The 18,630-nt window shown below is 52.4% G+C and overlaps 1 protein-coding gene across 2 annotated transcripts; it reads right to left on the bottom strand.

The window, feature by feature from the left end:
- Positions 1-129: 129 nt before the first annotated feature.
- Positions 130-17,846, bottom strand: SPI1 (Spi-1 proto-oncogene). Of its 2 annotated transcripts, none has more exons than XM_047775766.1 (5): positions 17,572-17,846; positions 15,102-15,198; positions 2,172-2,359; positions 1,185-1,347; positions 130-841 (listed from the first exon to the last, which is right to left on the bottom strand). In XM_047775766.1, the coding sequence occupies exons 1-5, from the start codon at positions 17,614-17,616 to the stop codon at positions 522-524; spliced, it is 813 nt and encodes a 270-aa protein (XP_047631722.1). In that variant the 5' UTR covers positions 17,617-17,846; the 3' UTR covers positions 130-521. The 2 variants fall into 2 exon arrangements, with proteins under 2 accessions (XP_047631722.1, XP_047631721.1); XM_047775765.1 differs by having other exon boundaries at positions 15,102-15,201; positions 17,572-17,834.
- Between the last annotated feature and the right edge of the window lie 784 nt (positions 17,847-18,630).

Genomic DNA, 18,630 nt, shown 5'->3' with positions numbered 1-18,630 from the left:
TGCAGCCTGCAGCAATGTGAGATCTTCAACCCACATCCTCACAGACACCATGTTGGGTTCTTAACCCACTGAGCCACAACGGGTGCTCCCACAAAACATTTCAAAAGAGACTCTGTACTACAAGAGGACTCACTGAGAATAACTTTAATGTTTTGTTTTTTCAGGAAGCTGATGGGGGAAAGGTGTGGGGAGGGAGGGAGGGATGCGTAAAGAGGAGAAGGATTCAATTTACACGAATAAGATGACTTCGAACTCCCAAGGAAGTACTCCTAGTACTAAGCAAGCTGACCCTTCGCTGAGGCCAGACGCCCAGGCGGCCTTCTGGAGCCGCGGCTGGAGTCCTGGTGGGAGGCGAAGCAAGGGTGTGGATAGGGGTCTTAGAGGAGGAGGGGCTGGGCGGAGAGGCCCGCCACAGTCCTGCCCCTGGCCCCTGGAAGCTTCCCCCCTGTGTCCAGCCGGGCGAGGGGTTAATGCTATGGCCAGCGGGGAGACCTGGCGGCCCGGCGGGCTTGGGGCTGGGCTCAGTGGGGTGGGTGGCGCCGCTCGACCAGGGCCCCGCGGCCCAGCACCTCCCCGCTGAACTGGTAGGTGAGCTTCTTCTTGACCTTCTTGACCTCGCCCGTCTTGCCGTAGTTGCGCAGCGCGCGGGCCATCTTCTGGTAGGTCATCTTCTTGCGGTTGCCCTTCTGGATGCCCCAGCGGTGCGCCAGCGCCTCCTTGTGCTTGGACGAAAACTGGAACGTGCCCTTGTCCTTGTCCACCCACCAGATGCTGTCCTTCATGTCGCCGCTGCGCAGCAGGTCCAGCAAGAACTGGTACAGGCGGATCTTCTTCTTGCTGCCTGCGGCGGGAGGTGGTCAGCGCGCACTCCCGCACCCAGCCCGCCCAGCCCCCTCCACATGGGACCGCCCCGCCCCGCCCCGCCCCGCCCCGCCCCAATGCTAGCTTCGGAAGGACTACGCTGGCGCGCGTGCGCACGCCTCGCTACAGCGCCTGTGCTCAGACGTGCGCAGAGACACTCACAGGCACTCCCCCGAAACACACTGGCAAACGCTCGCACACGCGCACGCACACACACGTACTCTCAGCTCTATGGCCTGCCTGCCACGTCCGCCGGCTTGGGCCGAGGTGGGCATGAAACCGGGCCCGGGCTGGGTCCAGGCTGGCTCTGGGCATCCCCCTACCTGTCTCCCCGTGCAGGAGGCCAGGCCCTGGCTCCAGGCCGTCGGCCTCCCCGTCAGACACTTCCAGTGGGGGGCTCTGCCGCTCGCCCTCCTCCTCATCCGAGCTGGGCTGGGCCGGGGACAGGGAGGGGTACGGGAGGCACATCCGGGGTAGGTAGGAAACCTGGGAAGGTGGCCGAAAGAGGGTTGAGGTCATTGAGGGACAGTTCAAAGCTCAGCGCTGCCAGGTAGGGGGTCAGCTGGGTGAGAGAAGAGGGGATGCTGAAATGGGAGGCCAGCAAGGGGCAGAGCATGCGGGAGAAAGGTGGGTTGTGGGGTCGGGCAGGGTCACCACACAGAGGGGCCAGGTTGTGGGGAGGAGTGGCTGCTGAAACCCCCACTCACTCCCCTGGTTCGGGGCTGCGTGGCCAGGGGAAGGGGCATCTTTTTCTCATATGCCGTGGGCCCCCCGCAGCAGCTCTGGGGGGAGGAGGTGCTGGAGAGTTGGGCACCAGAGTGAGTGGGGTTTAATAGGTGGGTGACAAGTGCCTGAAGGGGTGATGGAGGACAGTGAGGATGGTAGAGGTCAACAGATTAGAGTTGGTGCAGCTGAGGGGGGGGGGGTGTCAGTGGGGAGAGGGAGGAGCCAGGAGGTCAAGGCTCAGTGACCTGCCTGCCGGATCCATGAGGGGCCAGTGATGGGGGCTTTGGCCATTGGGGGTCAGGAGGGCCTATAACAAGGCCATCAGGGTGGAGAGGATCAGTAGGGGTGTGGGAATTATCTGGCCTCTCTCCATGGTGGGGTGAGAGGAGATAAGAGGTGTAGGGTCACGAGGTCAGTCGGGGGGTCAGAAGACAGCCGTTGAGGCTCCCGCCGCCGTTGGCGCTGTGGGGCAGGAAGCTGAGTTGAGTAAGAGCCTGTGTCAGCTTCCTGCGAAGCGCCGGCCTTACCACAGGCTGCGGGCTGGGCCGGGCTGGGCCGGGCTGGGCGGGTAGCACTGCACGCACCTGGTGGCCGAGGCTGGCATGGGTGGGTGCCATGGGGGTGTCGAGCACGTGCATCTGCTCCAGCTCCATGTGGCGGTAGAGCTGCTGCAGCTGGGGGGGCTGCACACTCTGCAGCTCCGTGAAGTGGTTCTCGGCGAAGCTCTCGAACTCGCTGTGCACGTGGTGCGGGTGGAAGTCCCAGTAATGGTCTGCGGGGATGGCAGGGCCGTGTGGGTGAGCGGAGCGGGGAAGGCAAGATCGTCAAACCATAACGCCTGGCCGTGTGGGGCTCTTTCCACGGACCAGGCTGGGCAGCAAGTTGACATGAATCATCTCGCCTCCCACCCTGTTACTTTCCCACCCACATTCTATAGATGAGGACACTGCGGCTTGGGGGCTACACAACACACCCAAGCTCCAAGGCCTCATTGGTGGCAGAGCGGGACCCAGGTCTGAGGCACAGCCTTTGTTCTCAACAACCATTCTACCCCGCCTCCCATGTGATCACAAGGACACAGGCTCTTGAGCCAAAAAGTCCGAATCCTGGCTCTGTCATTTACTTTCTGTGTGACCTCAGGCACAGACCCCTCTGGCCTCAGTTGATTCACCTGCAAAATGGGGATAATAGTTACTGGGTGGAGTTCCTATTGTGGCTCAGCAATAACGAACCCTGCTAGTATCCTTGAGGACAAGGTTTTGAGCCCTGGCCCCGAGCAGTCAGTTAAAGGATCCAGTGTTGCCATGAGCTGTGGTGTAGGTCACAGATGTGGCTCAGATCTGGTGTTGCTGGGGCTGTGGCATAGGCCAGCAGCTACAGCTCTGATTCATCCCCTAGCCTGGGAACTACCATATGACATGGGTGCACCCCTAAAAAGCAAAAAAAAAAAAAAAAAGTTACTGGAAGGTATAAATGAGTTCATACTTGTAAAACCTTCTAGCCCTAGAGTGGGCCCTTGGGGAATGCTGAGTCCCCTCTCCTCCCCGTAAGGACGTAGCCGTGGTTCCTGAGCTGACTGGCTGCCCACAGTCACAGCACATGGTCTTGTCACACAGCCAAGGTGTGACTGCAGAGTCACAGGGCTGACATGCCTCATACACCAGAACTTGTCCAGGCCCCCAGTGCTGCCCCTTCAAAGCCATGCCCTTGGGCAGCTGCACCCAGGTTCCAGTGAGGTTGCCAGGACCTAAGGCTTTCCCGGAAACTCCCTTGTGGGTGCTTTCAGCGTCTGCGGTGGGGTGGGTTCGAGTTTAGGGAACAGCTACATGCCACGGGGAGCCCTGCCTGGGACTGGAGCTGGTCTTCAACTTGGTTTCTCTGGACACCTTTTCCAGGAACAAAAACTGCCACATGTCAGAGGACTTCCTGGGTACAATTTGGTGTCTAAAAGGAGATGTGGTAACAAAGTGACAAGAGGGATTTTTCTCCTGTGACCCAAAGAGGGAGTGTACAGGATGCCAAGCCGGGACGGTGTCTCTGGGACACGCACATGGCCCTGCAGGGGGACCTTCGCCAGCCTCGTGTGTGGGCATGGGCCTGTCTGTCTCCCACTTTCTCTTTCTCTCTCAGAAACACACACTCACTCATACCTCCCTATGAAATGCATTGTTTTTGGCTCTGCACTGCTTATCAGAAGGCTCGCTTTCAAATCCTGCCTCTTAGTGGCCTAGCCATGTGACCCTGGGCAAGATATTCTACCTCTCTGAGCCTCAGATTCCCCACGGCAAAAGTCAGAGACCCAACTGGGTGCTTGGTTACCGAGGTCTCATCCATATGTGGAATCATTTGAACCCACAAGCCAGACTCCCACTTCCACGAGGCTGCGTGACATGGGGGGAGAAAGTACATGATATGGAGCAGAGCTGAGTTCCTGTCCTGGCTCTGCCACTGACCTCTGAGTGACCCCTATCTCGTAGGCTTGCCATGAGGATTAAATGAGCTAATGCCTGCAAAGCGCTTAGAGTAAGACCTGGCACAGAGTCAAACTCAACAAACATTAACTGTCATCATCATTGTAGTGATTATTACTGTTTTATTCTAAAGAGCCTAAGTCACTTGAGCAAACAGCAGATGCTTTAATTTGCGTTTGTTCTTCTCCATCCCTCATTCCCCTGCTCCCTGCCATCCTAGTTGGTGGCCTCAAGAAATTGTTTGAGGGGCCCTGGATGTCATTCTCTCCCAGAGGCTGGAGTGGGGGCCCCAGTGTTGCAGGACAGGTACTGTTTTTTTTCACTGTGGTATTTCCAGTACTTGGATGCAGCAGGCACTCAGTAAACACTTCCTGAATGAATGAATGAATGAATGAATCCTAGTTTCTTTTTTTTTGGCCATGCCCATGGCATGTGGACATTCCCGAGCCAGGCTCAAACCCATGCCACAGCAATGACCTAAGCCACAGCAGTGACTAGGCTGGATCCTAACCCAATGAGCCACCAGGGAACTCCTACTTTCCTAAGAACTCTGACTCCACAAAATTATCTAAATCTGAAAGGAAAACAAAACAAAACAACACTTAATCTGTAAATTCTCCACTTGCTGTGGGAGTTGGCTCTGCCTTTGGTTTTTTGTGTTTTTTTTGTTTGTTTGTTTGTTTGTTTGTTTGCTATGTCCACAGCATGCAGAAGTTCCTGGGCCAGAGATCAAACCTGTGCCACAGCAGTGACCCAAGCCACAACAGTGACAATGCCTGATCCTTAACCTGCTGAGCCACCAGGGAACTCTGAGCTCTGTTTTTCAGAGGCAGGCTCTTTGGGGCTCTGAGATCTGGTGAGCAGAACCAGGTTCCTCTTTAGCTGTAGCTTTGCCCCCATCCCTTCTCCTGGCGTCCCATTTTTGCCTTCTCCTGGCCAGCTTAAAGTGCCCAGAAATTTTTTTGGAGGGGTGGGGGCTGCCCTGCGGCAGACGGAATTCCCTGGCCTGGGATCAGATCTGAACCTGAGCCACAGCTGCAACCTATAGCTCACCTGGGAACGCTGCGTCCCTAGCCCACTATGCTGGTCTGGGGATTGAACCTGCATCGCAGTGCTCCAGAGATGGCGCTAATCCCATTGCACCACAGCAGGAACTCCTGCCCAGATCTTTCTTCTGCCCACCAGCCCCCACATCCTCACACCTACTCCAGTTCCAGGGTTAGAGGGCCCCTGAGTGCTCTCTTTCTGTCCTGCTCCCCACCTCTGTTCCAGCTCCACTGAGGCTCACCTTGGCAGGTTCAGCCCGAGTACACCCTCATCAGAGTTACTTCCAGAGTTTGAAAAGCCTGCAGGTTTGGGGCCCATCGGAGACCCACAGAATCTGCAGCGCCAAGAGGAGACCTGGGATTCTGGCCTTTAACTGGATCCTAAGGAGATCCCTGTACTCACTAAGGCTCTGGAATCTTGCTCCAGGGTCCCCTGAAAGCTGCAACTGAGACTTTGGGGTTACTATTAAGGTTTCAAAAGGCCAAACAGAAACCTTGCCTTTACCCTAGATTTGAGTGTTCAGGCAATTTTGTAAGAAACACTGTCTGGTAGGCAGAGATGATCCAAGGATGAGGCCCTCTGAAGGAACACAATGCCAGGAGTCCATCCGAATGCAAAGGTCAGCACTCGTGGGCTCTTTGGACCTCATTTCTGGCTGACTGTTTAGGAAGGCATTGCTAAATCCCTTTCTGTCGCTTCAGTAGGCCACCCAGGCCATCCTAAAATTTACGCCCCCTTAGCATGACTTTCTGCTTCTCAAAAGAATAAGTGTATTTGTGTATCTGGAGCGAGCACTGGATCCTCCTGTCTACAACCTGTTAGGCACCCAATACATACCGGCCCTCAGTCAATGCTTGATTAAATGACCAATAAAAGTTAGTTTTAGTAGGGTTTTTTTTTTTATGTACAAGGCACTGTGCTAAGTACTTAATCCACATTATCTCATTTAATTCTGACCTTAACTCTGAGAAGGTGGCCACTACAGCATGAGGAAACCATGACTCAACGAGGTTAAGTTCCTTGTCTACAGGCAGTCATTGGTAGAGTCAGGATCTAAACATTCCTGTGTATGACTCCAGGCACTGAACTCTTGCCACTATATACCATACCACTCTGAGGAACAAGACTGCTCATGAAAGCTTTAAGATCCATGGTGTCAGAATTTATAGACTGCTCTTAGCCACCCATCTGTCTACCATCATTTCCCCTCATCAATCATTCATCATCCATCCTTCAGCCACCCATCAGCCAACATCATCCACCCATCATCTATCCATCCATCACCCAACCATCATCCATCCATCATCCACCCACTACCCAACCATCATCCACCCATTCATCCATAATCTATCCATCCATGATCCATCCATCATTGAACCTTCATTTATCCAGCCAACAATGATCCATTCATCAATATCTTTCATTTCTTCCCTCTAAACCAGCTCCCAATCCCGGACCAAAGTCCTACCCACACATTCCTATTCTTACTCATTTTTTTTTTGGTGTCACTAATACCTATATGTCACCAGGACAAAAGTAAAATGATATTCAAAACAATCCCACACACAAAAAAATTCAAGCCTTAAGTATCATTTAGTTGACCTTATCTCCTCAGAGCAGAAAACCCAGCCTGAAGTGAGGGCTCTCCCCAGGGGAGGAGAAGTAAGATCAAGACAGAGAAAGAGTTTGAGAAATTAAGAAAGCCAAGGCTGAGAAGCCAGAGAAAAACATCTTAGAAGGAAACCACAGACCATTGGACAAGGGCTCATTAATCCCAGCTGTCCTGCAAATTGTTCAGATGTGGAAATTGAGGACCCAGAAAGCAGGAGAGTTCCAGGCTCCTTGTTACTTTCTACATTGTATCCTAATTATTGAGATTTTTTAGCTGTTCCCCTTATAAAAGATAAATCTGGCAGGACTTGTGTTTTATTCATTCCACAACACCTAGCAATGTGCCTGGCCTATAAAAGACATTTAGTGTATATTTATTAGCTGGGTAAGTCAGTGGGAGATGAATGGAGGGTTCGGTGGTGGGGGGAGGACAATGGGAAAAGTGATTGAGTGGCGGACTGGACGGCTGTGTGCATGAATTGGTGGATAGTCTGTGATGTGAAAAGATGAATGAGTGGAAAGATGGAAGGATGGATAGAAAGGTCATGCTTTGGAGCTCTATTTCCTTCATCAATCCCACTGCAAATAGCAAATCCTATCACTCCAATTAGGATGGCTATAATCAAAAACCAGAAAATAACAAGCGTTGTTATTGCTATGCAGGAAAGATCAACAGAACATTGTAAATCAACTATAATGAAACATTTTAAAAATTAAAAACAGAAAGTGTTGGCGTTCCCATTGTGGCTCAGGGGTTAACGAACCCAACTAGTATTCATGAGGATGCGGGTTCAATCGCAGGCCATGCTCAGTGGGTTAGGGATCCTGCATGGCTGTGAGCTGAGGTGTAGGCTGTCAGCTACAGCTCCAATTCGACTCCTAGCTTGGAAATTTCCATATGCTTCAGGTGCAGCCCCAGAAAGAAAACAAAAAGTGTTGAGAAAGGGAAAAAAAGTGTTGAGAAAGGGAAAAAAATGTGGAGAAAGGGAACCCCTGTACCCTGTTGGTGGGAATGTAAAATGGTGCAGCCACTATGAAAAACAATATGGCAGTTCCTCAAAAAACTAAAAATAGAATTACCCAATTCCATTTCTGGGTGTGTACCCCAAAAGAACTAAAAGCAGGATCTCAAAGAGATATTTGTGTACCCATGTTCACAGCAGCATTACAGCCACAAGGTAGAAGCAACCCACGAGGCCATCATCAGATGAATGGGTATGTACACATGGTGGAATATTATTCACCCTTAAAAGGAAAGAAATTCTGATATATGCTTGCAACATGGATGAATCTTGAGGACATTATATGCTAAATAAAATAAGCCAGTCACGAAAAGAGAAAAACTGAATGATTCCACTAATGTGAGGTACTTAGTGTATAGCCTAATCCATAGACACAGAAAGTACAATGGCGGTTGCCAGGGGCTGAGGGGAGGGGGCAAGGGGAGTTATTGTTTAATTGATAGAGAAATTCAGTCTCAAATTCAGATGAAAAGAGGTCTGGAGGTGGATGGTGGTGATGGTGGCCCAACAATATGAAGGTACTTAATGCCACTGAACTGTACCTTTGAAATTGGTTAAGATGGTCAATTTTATGTTCTGTGTGTTTTACCACAATTAAAAAAAATAAGAAGAGGAGTTCCCGTCGTGGTGCAGTGGTTAACGAATCCGACTAGGAACCATGAGGTTGCGGGTTCGGTCCCTGCCCTTGCTCAGTGGGTTGACGATCCGGCGTTGCCGTGAGCTGTGGTGTGGGTTGCAGACGCAGCTCAGATCCCGCGTTGCTGTGGCTCTGGCGTAGGCCGGTGGCTACAGCTCCGATTGGACCCCTAGCCTGGGAACCTCCATATGCCGCGGGAGCGGCCCAAGAAATAGCAACAACAACAACAAAAAGACAAAAAAAAATAAAAAAATAAAAAAATAAGAAGAATAAATGGCAAATTCTCTGAGCCCTACCTTCAGAATCTATCCTGAATCTGTCCCCTCCTTTCTGCCTCTCAGACCATCACCCTTGTCTGAGCAACCATCCTCTCTCTCCTGGATGGTCCCCGTGGTTTCCTACTTTGCTTTGCCCAGTTCCTACTCCTGCCTCTGCTCCATCTATTCTCCACACACCAGCCAGAGTCATCTTTTTTTTTTTTTTCTTGTCTTTTAGCCACACCCATGGCATGTGGAAGATCCCAGGCCAGGGATCTGCCCTGAGCCTCTGTAGTGACAATGTCAGATCCTTAACCCACTGAGCCACAAGAGAACCCCCAGAGTGATCTTTTTCAAGGCCCATTCTGTGGAACCACTAGGTATTGGAAGAAGGTCTGAAATCATCCAGAGAGACAAAATAGAACTAAACAAACAGAAAAATAAACAAAACCCCAACTTGGTTACATTCAAAAAGAGGACATAGAAAGACATCAGATTTCCTAAGAAAAGCTCTAGTAACCAGAAGAGAGTAGAAAAATGCTTTCAGTTTCTACGGTGAAAAAAATGATTTTCAATCTAGATTTCAATGCACAGCCAAATTACAAGTGGGAGCATAAAGATACCAGGGAAAGCAAACAAAAGCAACAAAACCTTACCTCCCACACGTCCTTTCTTAGACTGTAATGATAAGAACAACAAATCCTTACACAGCATTCACTGTTCTAAGCGTTTTACATATAGTAACTCTACCCTTACAGCAATCACATGAAGTAGATATCATTAATAAGAAACTGAGGCACAGAGGGTGAAATGCCTATCGTCACCCCCACCCAGAGCCTGGTTCCGGAATGAGGGGTCCCTCTCCCTGCCACATGGCCCCTCCGAAACACAGCGGTGCAAAGTACAAGCAATCAAAGCACGCCACGTGGCTCAGCTGTGGCTAATATCCACACAGCCCTAATAATGGAAAACTCAGATCTTGATTTAACAAAAGTTACAATGCAGAGGAAGACAAATGCTTGATGATCTCACTTTTGGGTGGAATCTAAAATAAAAAACTAGACTCAGAAAAGGAGATCAGATTTGTGGTTGCCAGAGGCAGGGGGTGGGGGTGGGGGAAGTTGGATGATGGGTCTAGGGTGCAAACTTCCAGTGGTAAGATCATTAAGTCCTGGGGATGTAATGCACAAGATGACTCTAGCTAACACGGCTGTCTGGTACATTCATAAGTTAAGGGGGTAGCCCCTAAAAGTTCTTACCACAAGGGGAAAAAAGGAATTTCTGTAACTATATGAAGGGATAGATTTTTAAAAATTATTTATTTTTTATTATTTTATTTGATTTTATTTTTTGTGTGTGCGGGTTGTTTTTTTTTCATTTTTTAAAAAAAGTTATTGAAGTATAGTTGATTTACAAGGTTGTGATAATTTCTGCTGTTCAACAAAGAGATTCAGTTTTACATGAAGGGATGGATATTAACTACACTGTTGTGGCACTCATTTCACAAATTCACACGTGTGTGAAGTCATTATGCTGTCACACCTTAAAAATTTTTTTTTCTTTGCTTCTTTTTTGTCTCCTTTTTAGGGCTGCACCTTCCAGTTCTCAGGCTAGGAGTCCAATCAGAGCTGCAGCTGCCAACCAACACCACAGCCACAGCAATGCAGAATCCGAGCCACATCTGCGACCTACAGCACAGCTTAACCCACTGAGAGGGACCAGGGATCAAACCCGAGTCCTCATGGATTCTAGCCAGGTTTGTAACCCACTGAGCCATGATGGGAACTCCTGTCACACCTTAAACTTACGCACTTATGTTGTATGTCAATTATAGCAACAAAACGAAAAAAAGGGGGAAAAAGTTACTGTAAATATTTTAGGATGTGTGGAGAAGTGTGTGTGTGTGTTGTAAATAACTAGAGAGTCGAATTCTGATCTTTCATAGTACTGATGAATAGATAATATTGCAAAATAAAAAAAAATCAAGCTAGGTTCATTTCCGCCTAGCATACAGAAGGTACTCAGTAAATGTTTGTGAATGAATAAATAAATACTGTTCTAAGTCTACTTCAAATCTTTCTATATACATTTACATAGCCCTGTAATAGAAAGACTGGAAAAATAGATTTTTGTTTTTGCTTTTTAGGGCCACATCTGCGGCATACGGAGGTTCCCAGGCTAGGAGTCCAATCGGAACTACAGCAGCTGGCCTATGCCACAGCCACAGCAATGCCAGATCTGAGCCGAATCTGCGACCTACACCACAGCTCGAGGCAACACCAGATCCTTAACCCACTGAGCGAGGCCAGGGATCAAACCTGCAACCTCATGGTTCCTAGCCATATTTATTTCCGCTGGGCCACGACGGGAACTCCTGGAAAAATAGATTTTAAGTTTCTCTGATATGCTATGTATGCCATGGAGAAATGACTGATTCGTTTACATAAAAGGTATCAAATTGGGAGTTCCCTTGTGGCTCAGTGGGATTAGGATCTGGCATTGTCACTGTGGTGGCTTGGTTTGGGTGGTTGCTGTGGTATGGATTGGATCCCTGGCCCAGGAATTTCCACGTGCCTCGGGTGAGGTGAGGCCAAAAAGGAAAACAAAAGGTACCAAATTGCAGAACAGCATGATCCTACAGTCCGTTTCTGAACAGCTAGAACATGCGGGTGTGTAGGTATTCATCTACAAACATACAGGATTACACATGTAGAATAAAACATCTTCAAGGATAGACCACGGTGCTAACAGTAAGAGTGGGAAGAGAAATGTAAACCAACTTTCATTTTTTTAAAAAAAGCAAAAAAAGCAAAACAATGAGAAGAGGGAAGGCATATCTCACTTGATAATGCTGTTGTATCTTTAAATTGTTTGCAATGGGTATTTGTTTAAATAATTAAAATTAAACATTTATAATTTATTTAGATTTCCACCCCCCACACACACACACGGTCATTTAGATCATGTCATCCCCCTGTTCAAAACCCTCCAATGGCTTCTCATTAGATGTCAGCTATAAACTCCTGCCAGAGCCTTCAGGCCCTGTGTCATCTCTACAGACCCCTCTGGTTTCATTTCATGTCTGTCCCCTGTGCCCACCGGCCATTCTGGTCCCGCCCGAGTCCCTCCTGCTCTTGCACCGGCTATTCTCCACCTAGAACATCTGCCTACCTTTGCATTCATGTTCCTTCCCTGCGCTCAGATTTCCACTCAACTGCCACCTTCCTCAGAGGCCTTCCCTGCCCACCCAAAGTATCCCCCCAGACACTCTGAATCACATTATCTGCTTGCTTGCCTTTTTTTTTTTTTTTTTGCTTTTTAGGACCGCACCTGGGACATATGGAAGTTCCCAGGATAGGGGTCCGATCAGAGCTACAGCTGCCAGCCTACACCACAGCAATAGCAACGTGTGATCCGAGCCACGTCTGCAACCTATACCACAGCTCACAGCAACACCGGATCCCTAACCCAGTGAACAAAGGCCAGGGATCCACCCGTATCCTCAGGGATACTAGTCGGATTCATTTCCGATGAGCTACAACGGAAAAGCCTACATTACTCTGCTTTCTATAGGACTTTCTACAACATGTCTGTCAATTTGATTGTTCGTCGTCTCTCTTCTCACTGGACTGCAAGCTCTGTGAGAGCAGTGGCCTGGCCTAGCCTGGCCTGCTCATCGTGGAACCTCCAGTGCCTAGAACAGTGTCTGATACACAGTGTATAATCAGAGGCTATTTGCTGGATGGACAAATGAGGGGATGAATGGACAAGTGGGTTGGACACTAAGTGTTGGAAGGATGGGTGTGTGGCTGGGTAGATGGGTGGGTGAATGGGAGGATGGGAGAGGAGTGGATGGATGGATGAGTTGGGGGGGTGCTGGTTGGCTGGCATCTAGATCATTGAAACGTGACCTGGTTGATCTATCACGGAAGGTTTTGTGTGTCTCCACTCTCCCAGCTGCTTTATCTCCTCTGCCTGGGAGGATGCAATAAGCTAACAGACCATGTCCTGGAAGTTTACTGGGCCTTGTATTCAGTCTATTACCTCATTCATGACATGCATTACCTCATGCAATCATTGCAAGCCTGGGAGGTAAGTATTTTCATGCTCGTAGATGAGGAAACAGGCTCAGAGGGGTTAAGTCACCTGCTCCAAAGTTACACACTGGTGAGTAATGGAGCCAGGACTAGACCCAGGTCTGGCCCCAGGGCCTTTTCGCTAAATCTCACCACCTAAAAATATAGATGCAGAGGACACGCCCGAACTGGTAGAAGAAGGTGGGGGTGTCTCTAGTCTTGAGTCTCCAGAAAATACCTTCCAACAGGCATTAAGAAAGAACAAAACAGGAGTTCCCTTGTGGCCTTGTGGTTAAGGACTTGGGGTTGTCACTGCTGTAGCATAGGTTACTGCTGTGGTTTGGGTTCAATCTCTGGCCTGGGAATTTTTGAATGAGGTGGGCACCCCCCCCCCAAAAAAAAGAAGGCTCAAAACATGCCCAGGACACCTGAGGACGCTGGAGGAGTCCCCATAAAGAAGAAATTGGGTCTGAGAACCCCAAAGGCTGCTCAGGCATCCAGTTAGGAGTCATTCCTAGAGATCCACCCGCATATAAGGGGTCTGCCTGGGCCCTGAGCCAGGAAAGCACAGGCTTTCTCTAAAGTGTTCACTCCATCAGCCAGACCTTGACCTCGCTGATTTCTAGATATATAAACAGCATTCCCATATTACAGGAGGGTAAACTGAGGCTTCAATAGACCTAAAGGAAATGCACCCAAACCCAGTGAAGCTGAGAAGGCGTCAGGCCAGAGGAGGAAAAAAAGCCCTCATGCTGGAAGGGTGGTGGCAAGCCCTGAGCTTGCTGGGACCAGAGCTGTTTCTGCTGCCTGCAGCCACCAGGGGGCGCCGGTTCTCAAGCCGGGAGGGACCGTCTTAGGTCCCAAACTGCCTGGGGGAAAGGTGAGCTGCTGGTCTCCGGTCAAGGACACCCAGCCCTTGATCCTGGCCGGGGGAACTGGAGATAGAATTCGAGAGACTCTCCCTCTAAACTGTCTGGGTTTTCCACAGAGAAAATGCATTTCATGTAGAATTGTAAGTAAGCTTAAAAGGATGAAAAAAAAGTGGTTTTTAAAGCCTTTCTGGCCTCGGAGTTCTGAAAGAAGCCTGTGTATTCCCAGATAGGCCCTTGAAGAGCATTCACTACCTACTTCTGAGACGTGGCTTCCAGGGATCATCTTTATAATTGTTGTCAGGTGTGAGTTCCAGTGAAACAAGTTTTGTCAAGTTTTGGCATCTGGATGTTGAGGCCCTGAATAAGGACTCGCCACATGTGGCATCTCTGAGTGTGGCCTATAGGTTTAAACCGTGTGCTAGCACAATGGGGCTACAGGTGTGAATGGCCCCCAGATAAGGTCTTCAGGTATGAAACCTTCCGCAGCTGTGGCACACAGCATGCCTGTCCCCCTGGGGTTGCAGACACTCTGATGTCTGGCCCACCTAGATCAGACCCACTGGAGAATCCCCCAGTGAAGACCCATTAACCAGGCCACCTTGCCTTTGGTTCAGGGGTGTCCCAGCAATATGCCAAGATCCACGTCAGGGGACCTCTCTTATCTCCCTGCCCAGCTCCCAGGCACCGAAGCCCTCCTCCCCTCCCCTGAATTTGTTTCAGGATCAAGCCTGGGCCTTGGTGGGGGCAGCCAGACCCAGAGAGAAAAAGCCTCAGGCCCAGGCCTCATCCTCGCCCCCATCCCCAGCCAGCTGGGGGCCTTGGCCCTACTGAATGAGAGGGGAGGTGCCCAGGGCCTTTCCTTTAGGTCAGTAGTCCTCAAATAGGGGTGGTTCTGCCCCAGAGGGGACATTTGGTAATTCTGGTGTCTTGATGGGCAGTACTGCTGGCATCTAGTGGGTCAAAGCCAGGGATGCTGCCAAATACCCCACAATGCCTAAGACGGACCCCACAATATAGACTTATCCAGCCCAAAATGTCATGGGAGAAGCACTGCTAGCCACACACAGCAGGAAGCAGGGCTGCACCAACAAGAGCTCAGGTTCAGGGGGTGCCAAGAACAGAGAGGAAGACGGGGTGCTGGGGGGGAGGGAAAAAGGAGGGCACACTGGACCTGGAGCTGTCAGAGCTGGGACCCCCTGACCAGCTGTGCCACCTTGTACGAGTCCCGTAGCCCCTTAGTCTATTTCCTCGTGTGTCAAAAGGACACAAGGATTGGTCAAGAAGATAAATGTGCAAGAGACGAAGCCTGTGCCTTGGCACACCAAGGATGCTCCGTAAAAGCAGGCTGGGAATGTGGGTGTGAGGTGCGGGGCGGGGGGTTACTGAATGCCTGACCCTGAAAGCTAACTGGCCCCGATGCTCAGAATTCCAAAGAAGCCCCAGGAACGAGTCTTTTCTCTCTGCCCAGAACCCAGCAGGCCAGGCTGGGGAAGTGGGGGCGGGGCGGGGCCCTGTACTCACCGCTGTGGCTTTCTCCATCACTGCTGAGATACGGGTAATATTCATGCGTTTGGCGTTGGTAGAGATCCGTGTCATAGGGAACCAGGTCTTCTGATGGCTGCTGAGAGAGGAGGGTGTCAGGACTCGGATGGCGGCAGGGAGACCCCAGCAGGGTTGGCAGCCCCCCAGTATGTCCACACTGAGCAGCTGCATCAGGCCCACTGCTCTCCCTCTGCTTAGAACTGGGAGAGGCGACAATAAAGCAGGGACCCAGGGGAGCAAGAGCCTTGGCTCCTGCAGAAAGGGGGTGACAGGGACCCTGGAGGTCAGAGGTCAGAAAAGGACCAGGGCTGAGAGGACAGCAGGCAGCGCCCCACGGTCACTTCACACTCACAGTCCACTGCTTTCCCAGGTCCCAACTTACGTGTCTGCCCTTTCACCGTGACACCGAAACACCGATACGCCTACCTCCCAACCATCCTCATACTCCCACGACACACTTCCACCCACACTCCCACATGTGAACTCACACCCATTCACACTCACTCTAGGGGTCAACTGGCATATCCACACACTTGTCGTCACCCGAGCCCTGTTTACACCCACCTGTAGACACACACAGTGTCCCCCAAATTAACACACGAATCCGTATGCTCGCTGCCAAATGCATTCACACACATTCACACCCATATCCTTCCAGGGTATTCCTCCTGCACACTCACTCCACAGAACACATGCTTGTCCTCCTGCCACTTTCCTCACCCCACTCCCCTCTCTCACAGCCTGTGCCCAGGCCACAGGCAGGCCCAGGGCCACCACGATGACCAATGGCTAGTCACACTGATGGAATTTCCAGGATTCGCCCAGGCAGGCTTTGGGGGCCGTGGGCCAGAGTCTTGACCCTCTTCCTCCCTGCTCCTCCCATCAACCCCCCTCCCTGGGCTACTCCCTCCCCCCACCCCCAGCACAGGGACAAGCATACTGGCTTCCCAACAGTCACCAGGCCTCTCCCCACCCCCGCAGTATGTGCCCAAGGATTGCACAACAGTAACTCTGGCCCTCAGGGTCTGGTTTGAGGAGCAGCACTGCCTTAGGAGCCCACCATCCAGGAGCCACGCCAGACTAGCCCCTGGGCTGAGGAGAGGAGCTGAGGGGTTTGGTGTGGGAGCCCAAGATATGTCTCCTTTGCAGCTCTCCCTGGGGTTCAGAGACTGAGAGGTCAAGGTTCAGACAGGGTGGCTGAGCCCCTGGGCCTGTGGCTTTCTCAGGGCAGAGGTGGCTCTTCCCAGGACCACCTCCATCTGCCCCTGCCTGCCCCCTCAGACTCTTGGTCCCAGGTTGGAGAAGGGTGGGACCAGGCCAGGTGGGGGCTGGCTGGCTCCCAGGAGGCCAGGATCCTAGCACCGGGTTTGTGGGTAGCACAGCCCCACAGCAGGATGTCAACCTGGGGTGCCTCCCCGGGGCTCTGAGGCCTGGCTGGGTGGTGGGGGTGGTGAAGGGAGCTGCATCCAGGCCAGGAAAGCTGAGTCAGGTGGACAGGTCCTGCCAAGCCCTTGCCAGCTCCCCCCAAGGGTCCCTACCCCTGCTGAGGGCAGACAGGGTGGGAAAGGGACATAGGTCCTCTCAGAGAGGCCCAAGTCTGACACCTGCCAAAGGCTGCAACTGTCACTGAGAACAGGAGCAGAAGGGGTCCGCCCCAGACGGCTGGCCTTCCCTCCCTGGGGACCGCTGGGACGCCTGCTTCTTCTCCTCCAGCCTCAGCCCCTGCCTTCACCCCAGGCTCACCCTTGACCAGACCCTACCCCAGCCTCAATCTCAGCCGCAGGATGTCTCCAACCCCAGCTCCTGCCCTCCTCTTCCCGATCTCCAGCCCTAACTGCATGGCCAGTCTCTGCTCCCGTCACTGCTCCAGCCCAGCGCCTCCCCGGCCCCTGCCTCCGCCACTCAGGGCCTGGGCCCAGAGCTCAGAGCCTTAGGACCACAACTATGTCCTCTGTGCCAGGCCCCAGCCTGGGTGTTGGGGACTCAGGCTCAAGACAGCCTCAGTATCCAGGAGCACCCAGGCCCTGGGCTGAGATCTCTGGCCTGCTGCCTCCTGCCCATGAGCCTTTACTGTCCTGGGGGCCGGCTTCCTCACCGGCAAGCCAGTCTCCTCATCTCCTCCGCCACCACCTCCCTGCCGCCACCCTCACCATCCTCAGCCCAGCACCCTGCCCTGGGGCTCAGGCCTGCCACCCAAGCCCCAACTATAAATAACCGTTCAGGCCCCACCGATCACAGCCCCACCGTGGGCCCAGCCCTCAGCCCGCCAGGGCACACTCCGAGGAAGCGAATGGCCCCCTCGCTGGGTCTCAGGCCAGGAGCTGCTGGGAGGAAACACCAGCTTCCCACTGATAGCCGGAGGGCAGCCGGCGGGTTGGTGGGCTGGCGGGCAGGCAGGCGGGCGTCGGAGGGCCGCGGGCTGGGCTGGTAGAGGAGTCCCGGTACTCACAGGGGGGACGAGGGGAAACCCTTCCATTTTGCACGCCTGTAACATCCAGCCGAGCTCCGAGCCTGTCAGGTCCCCTGCCTCGGTGGGGGCCAGTGCGGAGCCCCTTGGGATGGGGCGCCCCGTCGGGGGCCGGACGGACTCGGGGCGGGCGCAGGGCTCAGGCCTGCCCCTTGAGCTACAGGAGCCCTGGGTGAGCCCCCTCCCTTGACATTGCAGGGCCAGCGCAAGTTCCTGATTTTATCGAAGGCCTGCCGCTGGGAGATAGTCCCCTTGGGGTGACATCACCACCCCAGCCCGTTTGCATAAATCTCTTGCGCTACAGGAAGTCTCTGGCCGGCTGGGGCAGGTGGTGCTCCAGGGGCTGGCCTGGGAGGCCATGGGGGCCAGGCCCCCTGCCCAGAGGAAGCCAGGGACTATGAGGGGCGGCCTTGAGGGCTGGGGTGGGGAGGAAGAGAAGGAGGGAGGAAGCCTAGCTTCACCACTGGGAGGCCTTTGCTGCCCCCGCCCTGCTGAGGCTCTCCAGCCCCTAACCCCGCAAACACCTACCTCTCTAGAGACCCTCCACGTGCCCAACAGTCACTTCCTTGGGGTCAGAGCTGGTAAGGATGGCCTCTTGGGGCCTCCATTTTCTGGGGTCAGGCTGGCTGGCTGAGGGCTCTGATCCAGCTGATTCCCAGGCCTGGCTCTCCCTGGGCCCTTGGGCCCCCAGCCCCTCTGTTCTGCCAAGCCTAGCGCTGGGCTCCGGGCCAGGGTCTTCAGCATGGTACCACTTCCCCTTTCCTCCTAGTCCTTTTACACTGGCTTCCCTTCCACCAGAAGGGTTCTTCCACCCTCTCTTCCCAGTTTCCCAAGCACCACCGCTTCTCCCAGATCCCTAAGTGCTCTATTCCCAGCCCAGATTTCTCAGTTTCCCCACCCCTGACCAATGTCTTGATATCAAACCTTTCTTGTCTGTCCATCCATTCATCTATTTTCTCATCCATTTGTTTATCAGTCTGTTTGTCAATCCATCCATCCACTCATGAAAGCCAGCCGTGCATTCATTTGTCTTATCAGTTT

The sequence above is a fragment of the Phacochoerus africanus genome, chromosome 4, assembly GCF_016906955.1.
Source record: "Phacochoerus africanus isolate WHEZ1 chromosome 4, ROS_Pafr_v1, whole genome shotgun sequence".
Taxonomy (NCBI): Eukaryota; Metazoa; Chordata; class Mammalia; order Artiodactyla; family Suidae; genus Phacochoerus; species Phacochoerus africanus.
Note: the sequence above shows the minus strand (reverse complement) of the source record. Positions and strands in the feature narration are given on the sequence as shown.